Source organism: Carettochelys insculpta, chromosome 2 (genome assembly GCF_033958435.1).
Source record: "Carettochelys insculpta isolate YL-2023 chromosome 2, ASM3395843v1, whole genome shotgun sequence".
In the NCBI taxonomy this organism is placed as follows: Eukaryota; Metazoa; Chordata; order Testudines; family Carettochelyidae; genus Carettochelys; species Carettochelys insculpta.
This window is the reverse complement of record NC_134138.1, coordinates 47,806,372-47,822,851: the sequence shown is the minus strand read 5'-3', so window position 1 is coordinate 47,822,851 and position 16,480 is coordinate 47,806,372. Positions and strand designations below refer to the sequence as shown.

Genomic DNA, 16,480 nt, shown 5'->3' with positions numbered 1-16,480 from the left:
TGTCCCCCAGAGTTATTTCTGAAATTGTGATGGTAAAGATTACCATCATCGAACCAGGACGGTTTCCAGTTGAAAATGTCAGTCTTATTCCACCAGTCATTTATGCTCAGAGGAATGAATTCAATCCTGATTCCAGTGGAGGAGTTTAACAAGGTGCACATCCAGCAATTGGAGGCATTAGTGGCAGTGACAATGGCTTGAAGGGCATCCTCTAGGGGATGCTTATGTGTAGTCAAGGTCGATGAAGTAGTAAGGAGTAATATAACAAGTCCAAGTAATTTCGCCATGACATTTACAGTCTCTCAAACCGAGATTTTCCACAAAAACGAGATTTAAAACAAACAAGGAAAACAACTAACACTACTGCCAGTAATATAAAAGTTAAAAGTCCTTGAAGGGGTTTCCAGGTCCAGATAGTTGCTGCTTTTACCCCCCTCCAAGGATGTAACATTCTTGGTCATCGCTTACCTGAAAAAGAACACAGTCAGCCGGTCTTGGATACGATCCAAGCCTCAGTAATGGTTAATGGCATTCCCTTTGGGTCTGATACCTTTCAGACCCCTTGGTTTCTGTAGGATTGCAGGACACATTTTTGCATTCCGAGGCTGGGGTGTTTGATTATTACAGTGTTCCCAGGAAGATACTTAGAACCCTTGAGTGATATAGTTTTGGGCAGAGGGGGTTTGCCCATTGGGAAAAATCCCCTGCTGATCAGGCTACCCGTAGGGGTTTGTGGATTGTTTAAGTGCTGTACCTTTGTATCCAGCCTGTCCCCCCATGTACTGTCCATGGGATTTAGGTGTCATTTTAGTAGCCCATTCCACCTTTTGACTATACCGTTTTGACTGGTGTCGGTATGGGAGATGGAATGTCCATGGGATACCATTCCACAGGGCCCATTTCTCTACAACCTTATTCTTAAAGTGGGAACCATTATTGGATTGGATTTCTTGGCGTATTGGGACAAGGGCTATTAACCGGTTTAGTCCCATGACGGTCGATAATTCCGTTGCCACTCGAGTTGGATAAGCGAAACCAATTCCTGATATAACCTACACCCCAGTTAAAACATATTTCCATCTTTGTCTGGTGGTGGGCAGTGGACCTATATAGTCAACTTGGCAAGTGGTCCATAGTGTCTTTCCTTCCCTTAATCTAGCAAAATGTTGCCCTTCAGTTATTTGTTTCCGTGTCTTAGCACAAATATCACAGGCTTGTACCAAATCCCTAGCCTGTTGGTGTGTTATAGGCCACCCCCTGTTATGGGCCTGATGTACCAGTTCACCACTCCCTGTGTGTCCTAAAGTTTCATGTAACCATACATATAAACATTCCCAATCTACCTGGGTTACAGCAATTTGGGCTATTGAGTCTGCCAGGTTATTAAGTTTAGCAGTTGGAGTGTTGCTCTGCTGATGGGCTGACACATGTCCTATACTTAGTGGTTGCTGTACTGCATAATTGTATATCCATTTCCAATACTTAATTCCCCATACTGGCCTTCCTCCGATTTCCCAGTTACTATTTTTCCAATTAGTTATCCATTGGGTAGCTCGTGCCCATACAGCATAAGAATCAGTGTATATAGTACTAGCACCTGCCTCACAGGCTAGCTTGATTGCTGCTAATTCTGCAATTTGGGCTGACCCTTCTATTTCTGTAGCGAGTGATCTGGCAGAGTTATCGGCTGGTACTGTGGCAGCTTTCCCTCTCAATTTTCCTTTAACCAGTTTGGCACTACCATCGGTGAACCATACCCCTTCAGGGTGAGAGTGGTCAAATGGCACAGCATTCTGAATGGGAGATGGTTGGGGACGTCGATAATATTTGTTGGGCATTCCCACCTTCCATAGAGATTCCTTAATTAAGGTGGGGTTCTGTGCTGTGTCGGCACCACCTACCCTGTGGTGTATGTATAGGGCCCACCTTTGGACAGCCATTTTCTGGGCTACACTTAATGGTAGTTCTTTTCCCTCTGATATGGGCCAAATAATGGGTAGTGGTGTGTGAATAATTACGGTTCGGGTGTGAGTCAACTCTTCAGTTTCCCTTAGAGCCATATAAGTGGCCAAGAGCACCTTTTCAGAGGGGGTGTAATTTGACCGACCCTTGCCGTGATTTTGAGCCAAATTGTATGGGCCGTTGGGGTGCGGCCTCACTTCTTGCCACAAAGCATATGACATTCCAGTAGTTCCCACAGAGATACAAATGAAATGGGGCGTCAGGATGGATTGGACCTAGTGCCTGGTAAGTGTGTATTTTGCCTACCAGCTGCCACAAAGCTTCCTCATGAGCAGGGGTCCGCTCCCATGTGGCACTTTTCTTTAACAGGTTGTGTATTGGTCGGGCTATTACAGCAAATCCAGGAACATGCTTTCTCCAGAAACCTAAAACTCCTAACATCTGCCGTAACTGGGCCTTATCCTCAGGTGATGGTGCTTTGATAAGCTCCTGCACTGTTTTGTCGGGTACTGATCTCCATCCTCCCCTTTAAATGGTACCTAGAAATGTAACCTCATGGGAGGGGCCTTGGCATTCATCAAGAGAGACATCTAATCCAAGGTTCTCCAATGTCGCCTTTACGCAATCCATGGCCTCCTGTACTTCCTCAAAGGAGTCCCCTCCTTTTAGTATATCATCTATGTATTGCAAGGTTTGGGCACTAGGTGGCATAGCTAAACCATTCAGAACCTTTGCCAAGGCGTTATGGCAAATTGTAGGGAGTGCTTGAAACCCTGAGACATTCTAGTAAAGGTGTACTGAACACCTCTCCAGGTAAAAGCAAACCTTTCCTGATCTTCAGGCTGTAAGGGCACCATGAAGAACATATCCTTTACATCTAATACAGCCAGCCACTGCTTATTCCAGGTTTGTATGTTGTTTACAATATTGACTATGCTGGGAACTGAGGCTGTCAGGGACCAGTATTATTTAATTTCCAGAAATCCACTGTGAGCCTCCATTTACCATTAGGCTTCTTTGCTGGCCAGACTGGGGAGTTGTACGGGGAATGAGTGTGTATTAATATTCCCTGTTTCTCTAAATCTTTGATTAATTCAGTAACTGGCGTTACGGCTTCAGCCGGAACGTTATATTGTTGTACATTAGTCACAGCTGATGGAGGGAGAGTAGGGGCATGAGTTAACAAATTAATGTTACGGGAAGGAATCTTTTCCCCATCCAGAGATGTCTTAGCGGGTTTAAGACCTGCTCCAAATGCCCACCTTTCTCCATTTACCATTCCTTCTCTGCCTTACAAAAAGTCCATGCCAAGTATGTTTGCATTTCCGAGGATTACCTCGTGTTTGCGGGGCTGTCAGTACGGTTTTAGGGGAATATCCAGCTTCACCTTAACTATGGGGTAAGACACAACAGTGCCGTTAACCCCAGTAACTAAAACATTTTTCTGTCCTGAGGGTGGGAGACCAAGGAAATTTTCTCATTTTATCAGGGACATCTGAGCCCCAGTGTCTACCAGGAAAAGCGAGGTGTATCTATCATCAATTGTTACCGAGATCTGGGGGTCATGTTTAGAGCTTCCTCCCTCTTCCACCTTAAGCTCACACACAGAGAGGGGAGCTTGACCCCCACTATCTAGTTTCCCTGATCAATTTCATCAATAGCCTGCAATTCCTGTAGTTGCTGCCACAGTGGGGTATCTGGGGTGTAGAGTCTCGGAAGAGCACTAGGGTCTGCGGACGCCCCACCCCATCCTGCCCTCTCAAAGGGGTAGCTAAAAGCTTTAACTTTTCTGTAGGTAACCCATGCAGCAGATCCCTGGAATACCCTAAATCTAGACACTGCTTCCATAACCTATTCCTAAGGTCCTTTTCTTCCTGAGTTACCTTGTGTCTTGGCTTTAATTTCCCCTGCTTAACTCCACTAGTTTGCGGGGACCCTATCTTCAGCCCTCTCTGCAGGACCTGTACCTTAACCTTGGCCCCTAGTATGTCTCCTCCCTCAACTTCTTGAACATCTTGTTGTCGGTGCGGGCAAAGTCGTGGGCCAAGGCCACACTGACCCCACACTAGCATACCGCTCGGATCCTCAAGAGGCCTGGGACGAGGATGTGGAGGGGATGGCGGAGACCCGGCGACGAGTAGAGGTCACCCTGCCCCTCTGCAGGCCGCCCCCACCCACCTCCGGCAGAAGGCCCTGGGGATTGTGCACTGGCCCTGTACCGCCGTTAGAGAGGCTGGTAGATTTTTCCCTGGCAGGCAGGAGGCTGGTTGTAAGGGAGAAGGGTGAGAAGGGAAGAGGGAAGGCTTGTGTAGGTGCAAACAGTTACAAAGTTTATTAACAGATCAAACAACGCTTGTAACAGTAAACAATTTTTTATAAAGTAACCATATATATATTAGTGATTACTGATAATGCATTGAATTGCAACAATAGTATTTCTTTAGACACTTACAATGCTATACACTAAAGAGTCCATGAAGCGACCTGTATGATGTTTTTTTATTAGGTTGGAGGCAAAAAGGAAGATTAAAGGGAAATTCAAAGAGAGAGGTATAGGTAGTTTTATATTAATATAGCTCCGGGCAGGGGAAGGTCAATTTGCTTTCCCCCTTAATGCCCTGGCTGGTTCGCTACGCCAGCCTATTGGGGGCCTTGGGGCTTTGCCTGCCAAGGTCCTCCTCCCAGCCGAGTGAGGGGGAAGTGTAACCTCCCCGGCTGGGGCTCGGAGAATAGGGACGGGTAAGGTAGGATGCAGGGTTTATAGGGTAACTGGGAGGTCAAGCGTCTACCAAGATGACCCGCCTGCTCCTTAAGTATATAAACACGTCAGTTAAATAAATGCTATTGTTACCCGTCTATGACTAATCACTTAGATAATTAATTATTGCTTCTAGTACCATTTACTATAACTAAATGACTAACTAATTAACTATAACTGTAAAACTATTAACACAAGTGTGCAGTTTCTAAGATGGTAGAGGAAACCTGGGCTGTTAGGCCCGGCCTTGGGGTTGAGCCCCTGGGTGTGGCCTCTCTTGGCCAGGAGGGGCGTGGTTCAATTTGCAACTTCGAACCCCCCGTTGCGGGGACCCAATGCCCAAAGTATTATGATAATATAATTTGTATAGCCCGGGCTGGGCCTTGGGCCTGTGAAAGTCTATGTGGCCTGGGCTGGGCCTCAGGTCTATGGTAGTTCTTATCGCCTGGGCTGGGCCTCAGGCCTGTGGAAGTCCTTATAGCCTGGGCTGGGCCTCAGGCCTATAATAGTCTGTGTAGCCCGGGCTGGGCCTCAGTCTGGTGGTGGATTTACGTGTCCAGGTGATTGCAGTCTCATCAGGCAGGTGGGTCGTGTCCGGTAGGTAGTGTCATCACCGCAGGATGGCAGGCGGCAGGAGCGAGGGTGCCGCTTCGATGGCAGGCTCTGGGCTTCAACAGCTGGGCATGCAGTACCTCACCCTAATGGTGAGGCCAGTTTGCCGCACAGCTGATTCACCTTGGAGCCTGCTTGCTGTTTAGATGGCAGACCCTGGGTTTCAACAGGCGAGCACGCAGTACCTCACCCTAGTGATGAGGCCAGTTTGCCGCTCGCCTGATTCACCTCAGGGCTGCTTGTCGCTCTTTTAGTGCTGAGGTAAAACTGCCAGCTGTCACCGCAGCAGGCGGGCCCAGCTGGGCATTGCTGGTGTTGACTCAGGAGCTCTTTGCAAAGTCTTCGCTGCTTGTGAGGCAGCTAGCCTAGGGGCTGGTGGACGCCTCAAGGGCCAGCACCTCCCCATACAGGTAGCGGAGTCATATCCGCGTCAAGGGCCGGCGAGCGCTGTGCTGCACCACCTTATATCCTATGATCTCATGCATGATTCATGAGGCTATTTACATGTGAGCGTTCTGAGGGCCTGCTTTCAAACAGGTCCTCTGGGCTGTGGAAACTTCTGGAAGCTTTCCACCTGCGCCCAATCAGGTGCCTGGATTTTAAAGCCTAGGTCACGAGTTGTTTATGAGTTCAGGGTTACTGGGGAAACCAACTGACTCATAGTGACCATTACAGGGGGCTGCTAAACGGCAGCCTATGTGATTTTAGATTCTACCTGTACCTGTAATGATGTTTAGTGGCCAAAGGCTTGTTTCCCCTGACCCACGGGGGCGTAATGCCCGAGGGATGAAAAATCCCTGACACTTGTAAAGCAATTTCAAGCAATTCTTGGAAATTTGGATTCCCATTTCGGGCCTGACTCTGCATGCCTAGAGCTATAGCCTTGTATGACCCGGGGGTCCCCCTCAGCACTGATCTTAAATCTCCTGACTGGGCCACCCCTTCCCAGGGATTTTCCTCATCTGCTCCTACTGCTGGGGCTGTTCCATGCAATGTTGCTACAACTGTAGCTGTTAGCAGGGCACCCTTAAACCCATCCTCAGTAGCCAACAGGATGCTAACAGGTTCGCCTGTATTGGCGTGGTGAATTCCCCGAGCCCATCGGCCAGGGAGGGTCCACAAGTTACGCAGATTTCGCCAGGCTGGGGCACGAGGAAAACCCCTGCACCTAAATTGAGGCTCCTGAGTTCAGTAGAGGATAATGTTACATTTTTGGCCCCATTTTTCCATATCCTGACCAACCACTTGACTGCACTCTTGCCTGGTTTCTTAGCCGAATACAACTGTAGCTTCCACAGCTCCTCGGGTGTATAATTTTGAGTGGTAGTACAGGTGGTTGTTCGCTCCTGGCCCTGTCCCCCTCCAGGGGTAGTATCCTGCCAGTGTACAACTATGGGCCTTATTTTGAGGGTAGAATCCTCAGTCCCTCGAATGTCCTCCTTATCGGATGAATCCCACATATCCCCATCCCAATACTCAGAGTCTATCCAAAGGGCAGCCTCTACCTTAGCCTGATTAATATTTTGTGATTTCTCCTCTAATTTTGTCCTCCAGTTGGTCCCTTCGTTTGCAACCAGTGGAATTAGTCATTGTTTTAACTGGTGCAGGTCGCTTTCCAGCAACTGTGTCCGGGTGTCCAAGGTTTGACACCTCTGTTTTAACTCATCCCTTTTTTTCTGCCTTCTTTGCAACTTTTCCTCTAACTCACAGTACCTGTTGCATCTTGCCTGTAAGGCACCCTTTAGTAACCAGATGCAGGCTTCTTTTTCTTTCCCCTTCTTTAATCTACGTGCAGTTCGCCACCTACAGAACTGAATCCACAACTCCTTCGGATCATTCCAACTTTCCCCCAACATGTCCTTATCCCATTTTGGGTCTTCCCATCCTTCCTGGATGAATCCTTTCTCTATCCCACCAAAATCAGGATTTATTGTGATAGCCTCCATGTTACCTCACTCGAATCGATAACACTACCCTGCTCGTTGCGCCAGTTCTGTCAGCCGATGGTCGGCTGTGGTTCGTTTGAGTACGGTCACAGGAGGAATCAGGCTTTGCTTAACGGTTACCTTTTAGTTATTAAAGGAAAATCACTTTACTTAATATACATAAGTAGCTTAGCATGCAGGAACATAGATTACTAATGCACACGAGTACATAGCAGGTACAAGTTTCTTACCCCTGCCTCGTTTGACTCCAGCGTTGCCAGCATCTGTCACTCAATCCCTCAGGAAGAAGAGTACGAGGAGGGCATCCTCTTGCCCCTGGGAGGCAAAGACCCATCCTGACCAACAGGTTAGGCAGTTGCAGCTCAGCTTGTGTCTGCTGCCAGGCCTACTTTGTACCCCGCTGGTCACGTACACCCTTCCATATCTGAAGACACCAGCTGTACTTTGTATGCCTTGAAGGCACCCATTTTAAGAGGGGGTTGATTGCCGAATTGACATTTGTTTGTTGAGAAATAACCTAATCACTTAGACAGGACATTCCTCCCTTTATGGTTTGGGCGTAGAATTCCTCTCCTGGAACGGGATGTGGGTGTATCAATTAACTGCAGCAGCTCAAGGGCATCCTGAGGCCCTGAGTTTCTAGGACAGCGTTTGCCTCCTTTTATCTATTTCTTCTTTCTCTCTGGTTACGATGACCCAGCACATCTGTGCTGTGAGGTATGCCGGGGGGCGGGGGGGGCATGTTGCCTGGCTACAACACTGAAGGTTATTTTTGAAACCTTAAGTGCTAGAAAATAGCCTTTTTTTGTTTCTGAAGAGTAACAGAGAGGTAGCCCTGTTAGTCTGTATTCTAACAAAACAAACCAGCAGAAATGTTGCACTTTACAGTCTAACAAAATGTATTATTTGGTGAAGAGCTTTCGTGGGACAGACCCACTTCATCAAGTCAATCGCATTTCCAGTACAGACTGGCATCTATAAGTATACAAGTAAAAAAAAAAAAAAAAATGCAATAAAAACTGACAAATCAAGTACATAGGGCTGAAGGAGGGGGATGAGGGGTGATGGATGTTAAGTGTCTTGCTCGAGATAATTATGAGCATCAAAGGAAGGGAAGCAGTCCTTGTAATGCACAAGGTAATTGTTGTCTCTGTTCATACCACGTTTTAATGTTAGTCTTTAAAGTGCTACATGTTTTGTTTATGAAGAGTTTACATTATGCTAAATGTAATGAAAGGTGTAGATTGCCTCCAATGCCACATCAAGCTTCCCACTTGCTTGGGGCAAAGACAAGAGTGGATTTTTCAAAGTCTGTCATAGACCTTTAGGAAATGAAGATTATATCGTAGTTATTGGAAAGTTGTTTGCCCTGAATTTAGTAATAAGTGATCAGCTTAGATGCGAGATAACTTTGTCAGTTTTAATTTTCTCATTCTTCCAATTGGATTTTTAATTGTAATAATCATGGCAACTTTGTGACAAGTAGGGACTTAATTTTGTCCAACTAAGCTCTTTTTCAGCAGATCTTAAAGAAAAGTCCAAAAATTACTTTACTGAAGTATTATTCGTTTAAATTCTCCATTTTGCCACAATCAAGTTTATTATTGTGGTGGTGTTTAATTTGTATGAATAAATAGAATTTATTTATTTCCATCCTACTCCCCTTCTTAGTTAGGGAATGGATAAATTTTGCTTTATATATAACAGTTTGTCTGCTACTACTAAGATTTGTAATGATGAGAATGAACTGTCTTCCATCCCCTTTTCTGTCCTCAGGCTGAGTGTGTGTAGGTGCAGTTACACTGATTTTACAGCTTGCAGTTGGGCTAATAATACGACAAAGCAAAGTTTGGCTTGAGTACAGAATACTTAAGTGGAGAGTACTTACATGTTTGTGAAGACTTTTTACTCTTGAATTAGATTATCCATTAAAGCTGTTATTTATTATTTGTGTTTATAATAGTACCTAGGGCTGCATTTACACAGCAGCCTTGTTTTGAAATAAGATATCCCGGAATACCTATTGCGAAAGAGGACTACTACACACACAACTGTATTTCAGAATAGAACTGAGGTTTACCGATTTTTTTTTAAATAACCGTTCTGTAGCGTAGAAGACAAAGTTTTTTTGACATAACAGCTGTTATCTCTAAATAACCTTACTTTGTGGCAGTAACCTGGGAATCCTAGTTACGAACCAAGCCTTTGTGCTAGACAAGCACTGAACATAGTCTGACACAAAGAGCTTACATTCTGAGTACAAGATCCAGAAGATAAATACAGACAGATTGATGAGGGTAAAAGAAACAATAAAACAGTAGTAGAATGAAAAATAGTAGTATCAGCACATAGTGTCGTAAGTGTTGTTCAGTTTTTTTTGTAGCTATCACAGCCTGAGAGAATGTGTGAGGTAAATGCTGTTTCATTTTCTTCCAAATCCAGAGGGAAGCCACTCAAAGAAAATACTACACTGGATGATGGCCGAATTGGAGAGAGGCCAGAGGTGGCTTATCATGTAATCCACACAATGTTAATGGGATCTCTTGCAATGATGTTGGAAAGGTAAGTTTTATATTTAATTTTCTGTTTTGAAAGTGGAAAATAATATTAATTACAGGTTGAACCTCTCTAGTCTGGCACCCTCATGTCCTGACTGATGCTTAACCAGATAATTTCCTGAGCCACGGAAGGTCAGTATTGTCTAGCAGTGTTACCAACACGTCCACTGCTTACTGGGCTCTTAGAAGACATTTTGAGGTAAATTACAGCTAAATAACATCACCAAACACTAAGAGCCAGAACTGATGGCTGGAAATCAAACTTTATGGGACCAGGGGATCACCAATGCTAAGTGGCAATTCACCTAACTAAAATCATGCTGGACGATGGATGTTGCTGGATTAGAGTGCCAAATTAGAGAGGTTCAGTCATCATTCAGCAGCAGCAGCAACCATTGGCTCAGTTCCCATTGGTGCCGGATGGCTTTCTCACTATTTCCTTCCATCTTTCCCTGTCCAGTGCGGAATGGCTTAGTTTCTGTAGACTAGCTGTGCACCAGTCTACTAAATCAAGAGAGGTTCAACCTGTAGTTTAATTACCCTTTTTAGAAGTTGTCCAAATTGTCCCCATCCCACATTCTTTTAAGAAACCCATTTGACATACAAAGCTACTAATTATTCTAGGAAGTAGCTTGGTAGACTTTTGAACATATGTGTCTCGAAAAAAATGAACATGTTCAAGTGTCTTTGGTTTCTTGAACACATTTTCTTATTTCTTTTCTTGGTATAAATCTGAGAAGTTAATTGGAACAAATATATGATCATCCTCTGGTTTTCAAATTCAGCTGCTGTGATAGCATGCTTTTTAAATTCTGATGTTCCATTGAATCTTACATGAAGTAGTTCATGGTTAAGTCCATACTTGAAACCCAGAATGATTGTTCAAAATTATGGCAGAGCTGTGGACAAATCATTAAAAATCTCAGAAGAGTAATAAAAAGCTGTGCTTTTATGTAGAAGAGGAGGAGCTGGTATTGAGCCAGCTCCCTGTCACAGGGCTGCTGAGGATCCCTGCTACTCAGCCATGACTGGGGCTGCCATTGGGATGGGTGGGGGCTCCAGCTTCTGGCATCTGGGCTGCTGCAGACTCCAACTCCCAGGCCCATGGCAGCTTCCCAGCCCCGATGCTGCTGCGGGGCTGGTGGGAGCTTCAGCAGCCCTGCAGCTGGGAGCCAGTTGGGGCGCTGAGCCCTGCAAGCTGCCTCAGATGTGGGACCCGGCAGCCCTGGGGCTGGGGCTGGTAGGTACATATTGGTACCTACTGCCACAGGAAAAGCCCTGGCAATAAGTAATTTGTGGCAATAAGGTTCATTATTACTTTTCCATGATCTGCTGCTGCCAGCAGCCTGGTGCTGAAAACAGGAGCCTGCAGCTGAGAACAAGAGCTCCTGCTGTCAGCCAACTGGGGTTCCCAATGTCAGAGTGTCAGTGGAAGCCTAATATGGCAGGATCTGAAATTTCCTCAATATTGCAAATTAAGTAGGGCCTTATTCATGGTGTATCATGGAAACTAGAGAAGGAAAGACCTGTACTCTGTCTCCTTATCTGTTTAGGAAAATCATGAGGTGTGTTTTGAATAAGACCAGCAGAACCATTTAGAAAGGGACTCTGAACATATAGTCTTATGACACTAGACATGATGCCATTGTTTAGACTAAAACCATAGCATCTTCCAGACTGCCAGCCATGTAAATTTTAGAGACAGGTGTATGTTTGTCTGGCGTCTGTATACAATCTGTGCAATGGCTTATTTTTGGATTGGTGTATTGTTTCTTAGTATGAAATACCTGTGGACTCCCTATGTGTGTATGTTTGCTGCATTTGGTGTATGCTCCCCTGAGCTTTGGATGACACTTTTCAAGTGGCTTCGATTGAGAGCTGTACACCCAATATTGCTGGTGAGTCATTGGTACCACTCGTTGGTAGTAGTGATATCTAATGAGTAGATCTCTGTTTTTCCCAAGTGGTGAGTAATAGAGATTTCTAAAGAGCATTGTATGGTGGAAAAATGTAGCAGCCAGAACTAATGTATATTTGTGTTGGGTAAGATTGAAAAATTGTCAATGAAACAATAGCTGAAATCATTCACAATAAGATTTGTTGAAACTAGCTGGCTACTCATGTTTATGCTACACCCCCTAAGAGGCATCAGGGTTTGAGAGAGGGTGGGAATCAGGACTGCCTACATTTTATGGAGTGGGCAAACATGGCAGAAAGGAGAAGTGATTTGACAAGGCCACCCATCACTTCTCCTTTCTGCCATGTTTCCTCACTCCATTAAACAGGGATCAGATCCTGTACCTGATTCAAGAGTGCTCTGGAGAATAATTATTTCTTGAATGTTCCTGCAATGCTTTGGACATGTCACTTGCTGTGTAAGTGCAATGCAAGCTTTGTTGTCAGGCACTCTTCTAAACAAAAAACTCTGTTAACTGGCACTGCCCCCAGTCACAATTCCACCACATCTCCAGATGCTCACACCTGACTCTGACTTGGTCAGCTGGCCGTTGTAGGGCTCCTGAAGACTAGCTCTGCCCTCAGCCACAAAAGGGACCAGGACAGGGGGTTATCTGTGGTCAGGGATCAGGCATGACAGGGGCAGCAGCGATCACCTTCCTTCCCCCTTGCACTCACTACATGGGCAGTGGGAATGGCAGCCTTCTCCGCCTTGCTCTGACGAGCTTCCTGCCACTGCAGAGACGTGAGGCATGTGAGGGCAACAGGGTGGAGGTGGCTGCTGCTCCCACTACCAGCGTAATGAGTGCAGGGGGAAGAGGAGGTGACCCCTGCTGCCTTTGTTGCCCCTGGCCCACAGCCTGAGGTAATCCCTTGGGCCCCGTTGCCTACAGTGGGGGTGGATAAAGGGTGCCAGAACAGGGCAGGGCCATGGTGCACAGGAGGTTGCCTCAGGCCCCACATGTGTGGCACTGTGGGAGACGGTGAGGGCGGAGGCAGAGTAATAAGCTTTGTTGCCCAGCACATTCAATTAACCAGCAACCTGAATTCCCCATGAGTGCCAGATAACAAAGCTTTCACTGCCAAGGTAGTACTTCCAGTGATAATGTAACTGATACCAGATTATGCATGAACATCTATTGGTTTCTACTTCATGCTTTATTTTATACATGCAATTAACTGATCTATTGTTTGATTTTTCAATAGATTGGTTTGCATACATTCATTATATGGGGACTTCTGGGCCATATTACCTAGCTTACTCTTTCTTTGCAAGACAAAGATGAGTATATGGAATGCTGCTGTGTTTTATGGCAGGATGTCTTTTTGTATTAGTGTTGTGGTTCTGAATGAGAGAATATATAAAGTTAAAGGGAATTGAACTGCACTCTTCAGTCTTTTTTTCTTTGTCTCTTGATAATCTAAATGAGAGAAACACCTCTTGACTCTTGCTTCCTTCCCCAGCTCATGTTTGCACTTTCACTGTTAGTTGAAGAATAAACTGTTCAGACTCAATACTATTCAATTTACAGTAAAATCCTGTTTGTTTATATTGAGTTCTACTTGATTAAGAACTGCTGAATTTGTCCAAATGTCATTTAATGATCATGGCTGAGACTTATTCTGTTACAGCTGTCAGCTTTTAGGTGTGCAGTGCTGTTATCCATTTTGGTCCCAGGAAATTAGAGAGATGAGGTCCAATAAAAGATAATATCTCAACCACTGTTGTGAATCTGCTTTGGGCAGAATCAGCAGATATGCCAGGGTCCATGTCATGGGAATGAAGGAGCAATCAGTAATTTTTTTTTTTTTTTAATATATTTTAGGCTGTCATTCTGAGTATGGCAGTTCCAAGTATAATAGGATTCAGCTTGTGGAAAGAGGTAAGAGAGAGTATTTTGAATATTGATTGTAGGCTTAGTATAAGTAATATCTTGCACGCAAAAAGATATTGCCTATGTGAAATAATCAGTAATATCAGACAGTATGCGCTAATGAACTTAATTCTTTATCATTTTATTTGCTGTTTTTATACAGTTCTATGACATGGATTCATATCAGTTGTGGCTGGTACAATTAAAATGCATTAGTCTTTAGGCTGAAGACAAAACTCCATTTAAATTAAGATTTCTAAAGTAAAGTGATTCTTTAGAAAAAATATTGTCAAAATAAAACTTTGGAAGATGTTTAAGAGTATGTCATTCAATGCATGTTTTCACTGAGAGGAAATTAGGTGAGTTGGAAGTAGAAGGAAGTTGCAGGTGCTTTATTTGATGAGCTCCTGTCAACAAGAAATGGGATTCTTAGTTTATAATGGGTCTCAAACTCATGGCCTGTGGGTCATCTTACAGCTGGATCGCATTTGCAATGTATCTGTATGCATCCCCCAGGCCCTGCCCTTTCCTGGCACCACCCTGCCCTCTCCTCTCCCATTGCACCCGAAGGACATGGCCTCGGGGATTACTGGGGGGCCTGGTATGGGGTGGCAGCAGTAGACAGACTTCCTCTGCTCTGGCTGTACTGAATGCAGGGAGCGGGTATGGCATAGCAGCAGTGTCAGGGCCCCTGCAATTCCCGAGTCTGCATCCCTCAGGGAAAGGGGTACCATGGGGGGAAGGGCAGGGCAGTGGTAGTGTCAAGAGGGGGGTGCAGTATGAGGAACAGGGACAGAAAGGCACTTCCTGGGTCACTGGGACTTCTGGGCCATATTGCAAATAAGCTCTGGCTGTAGTTGACCTGCAGGCTGACAGTTTGAGAGCCCAGTTTAGAACCTTATGTAGAAATACTCTAGGGGGACATCTACACTTGCATTCCTCTTTTGAAAGAGGTATGCAAATGAGGTAAATTGAAAATGCCAATGAGGTATAAATTTGCATGTTCTAGTTTCAAAAGAGCTTCTTTTGAAAGAAGAAAGCCAGTGTAGACACTGCTCTTTTGAAAGTAAACACATCTTCCAAAGAATCCTTCTTCCCTTTATTTAATGGGAAGAAGGATTCTTTTGAAGATGGGGTTTACTTTCGAAAGAGCAGTGTCTACACTGGCTTTCGTTTGAAAGTAGAATATGCAAATGTGGTTCCAGATATGCAAATGTATGCCTCATTTGCATTTTGACTTACCTCGTTTGCATACCTCTTTCGAAAGAGGAATGCAAGTGTAGATGCACCCAGTATGTTCAAGCACTGCAATAAATGATACCATTCAGGCATCTACATAGATACATCCTGGTTTTAAAAAGAAAAGTTTAGTTCCATATTGCTTCAGACTTTTATAGCTGATGTTCTGATACAATGGTATGTATAGCAGAATAAGACGACTTTCTCTCTACACATCTTCCAACTTCACAAGTGCTTACAGTGAAATTAGATTTGTTTTTCTGAGATGCTGTAATGGCTAAAAAGTGTTGTCTGAGAACTATTTACAGTAATCGACCAAGAAGTGGGATTTTGATTTGCGCTTAACTCATGCTAACCTGAGTTAAGTGCAAATTGAAAGTGCTCCAGCCCCCGGCTCCCTCAGCTGGGGGAAGCTGGGGAGAAGCCCTGCCACAGCAGCTGTCTGGGGAAGCCCAGTGGGCAGAAAGGTGCTGTGGTGCGGTTTCTCCCAGCTGGGGGTTCCCGAGAGAAGCCACACCTGACTCCTGCAAGCCCAGGGGAGCCAGGCGGCATATTCTTAAACATGCCGGCTCTCTCCTACCCCAGCTTATGCAAAATTCAAGTTTTGCGAGGGTACACACGAACGCAACCCTTGCATAATTCGTGGGACTACTGTATAGTGAATAAAACCTGTTCAATTGTCTGGGGAATTCACTGCTGCAAATTGCTCTAATAAAACAATTTTAACAAAAAAACAAGCAGTCCTGTAGCACCTTTCAAGACTAACTAATTTATTAGGTAATGAACTTTCGTGGGGCGGGTTTGGAGACCAGAGGGCTCCGTGCATTACAAATCCATTTTACGAGGTCTGTGACATTATACCCTACAACTGAACTGAAGCAAGGGGGGGAAATGAAAAATGTTTGAAAGACCCAGCTGTTATAATAATTTTCTGCCAGAAACTTCCATAATTTTACACTGAGGCGAATTATGTTGTGAGCATTTGAGGAATAGCAGAGCACTCCATCAAAATGCATTACTAGATAGTTAGACCTACTGTTGTTCTCTGTAGAGGGACAGCTGTGATTTAGTTTACTATTGAATGCTTCAAGTTCCTGTCTCAAAAACCAAAGGGGAAAACGTTGTATTGTTTCTAAATATAAAGGGTTGGATTAATTGCTGGTGTAAATTCTTGAGAATTATTGCTACTAAACTGTTGAATTTGGATCAAAATATAGAACTGTTTTATTAGATTTTAATTAGTCATATGTAGCAATATTTCTTTTGTGACCATGAAGACTGCATTATACTCTTACGTATACTTTTATGGTAGGTAATAAATGTTTGTACATGTTCTTAAGTACTTTCCAAGGATAATGGCAGAACTTTCAGAACTGCAAGAATTTTATGACTCGGATACTGTAGAACTCATGATGTGGATAAAGTAAGTGTGAGCTCCTGGATATCTCTCTGTGTTTTGCTTTACTTAAAAAAAATTGTCTGGAGTAATGACATATTTTATCAAGACAGAGTTATTGATTGCGTGGTTTGGGGAAGGGAAAGACATTGTGATTGTGGGCTTGTTACAGCTCCCTT

The 16,480-nt window shown here is 44.5% G+C and overlaps 1 protein-coding gene across 4 annotated transcripts in view; it reads left to right on the top strand.

Moving 5' to 3' along the window:
• DPY19L4 (dpy-19 like 4) overlaps positions 1–16,480 on the top strand; it is a 69,724-nt gene that overhangs the window by 31,347 nt on the left and 21,897 nt on the right. For all 4 annotated transcript variants that reach the window (XR_012644379.1, XM_074986925.1, XM_074986926.1 and 1 more), the window contains exons 13-16: positions 9,721–9,840; positions 11,614–11,734; positions 13,619–13,675; positions 16,246–16,328. Coding sequence is in view for 3 of the 4 variants with exons in the window: in XM_074986925.1 (XP_074843026.1) it covers positions 9,721–9,840; positions 11,614–11,734; positions 13,619–13,675; positions 16,246–16,328 (381 nt within the window). In the remaining variant the exon portion in view is untranslated. The remainder of the gene's footprint in view (positions 1–9,720; positions 9,841–11,613; positions 11,735–13,618; positions 13,676–16,245; positions 16,329–16,480) is intronic.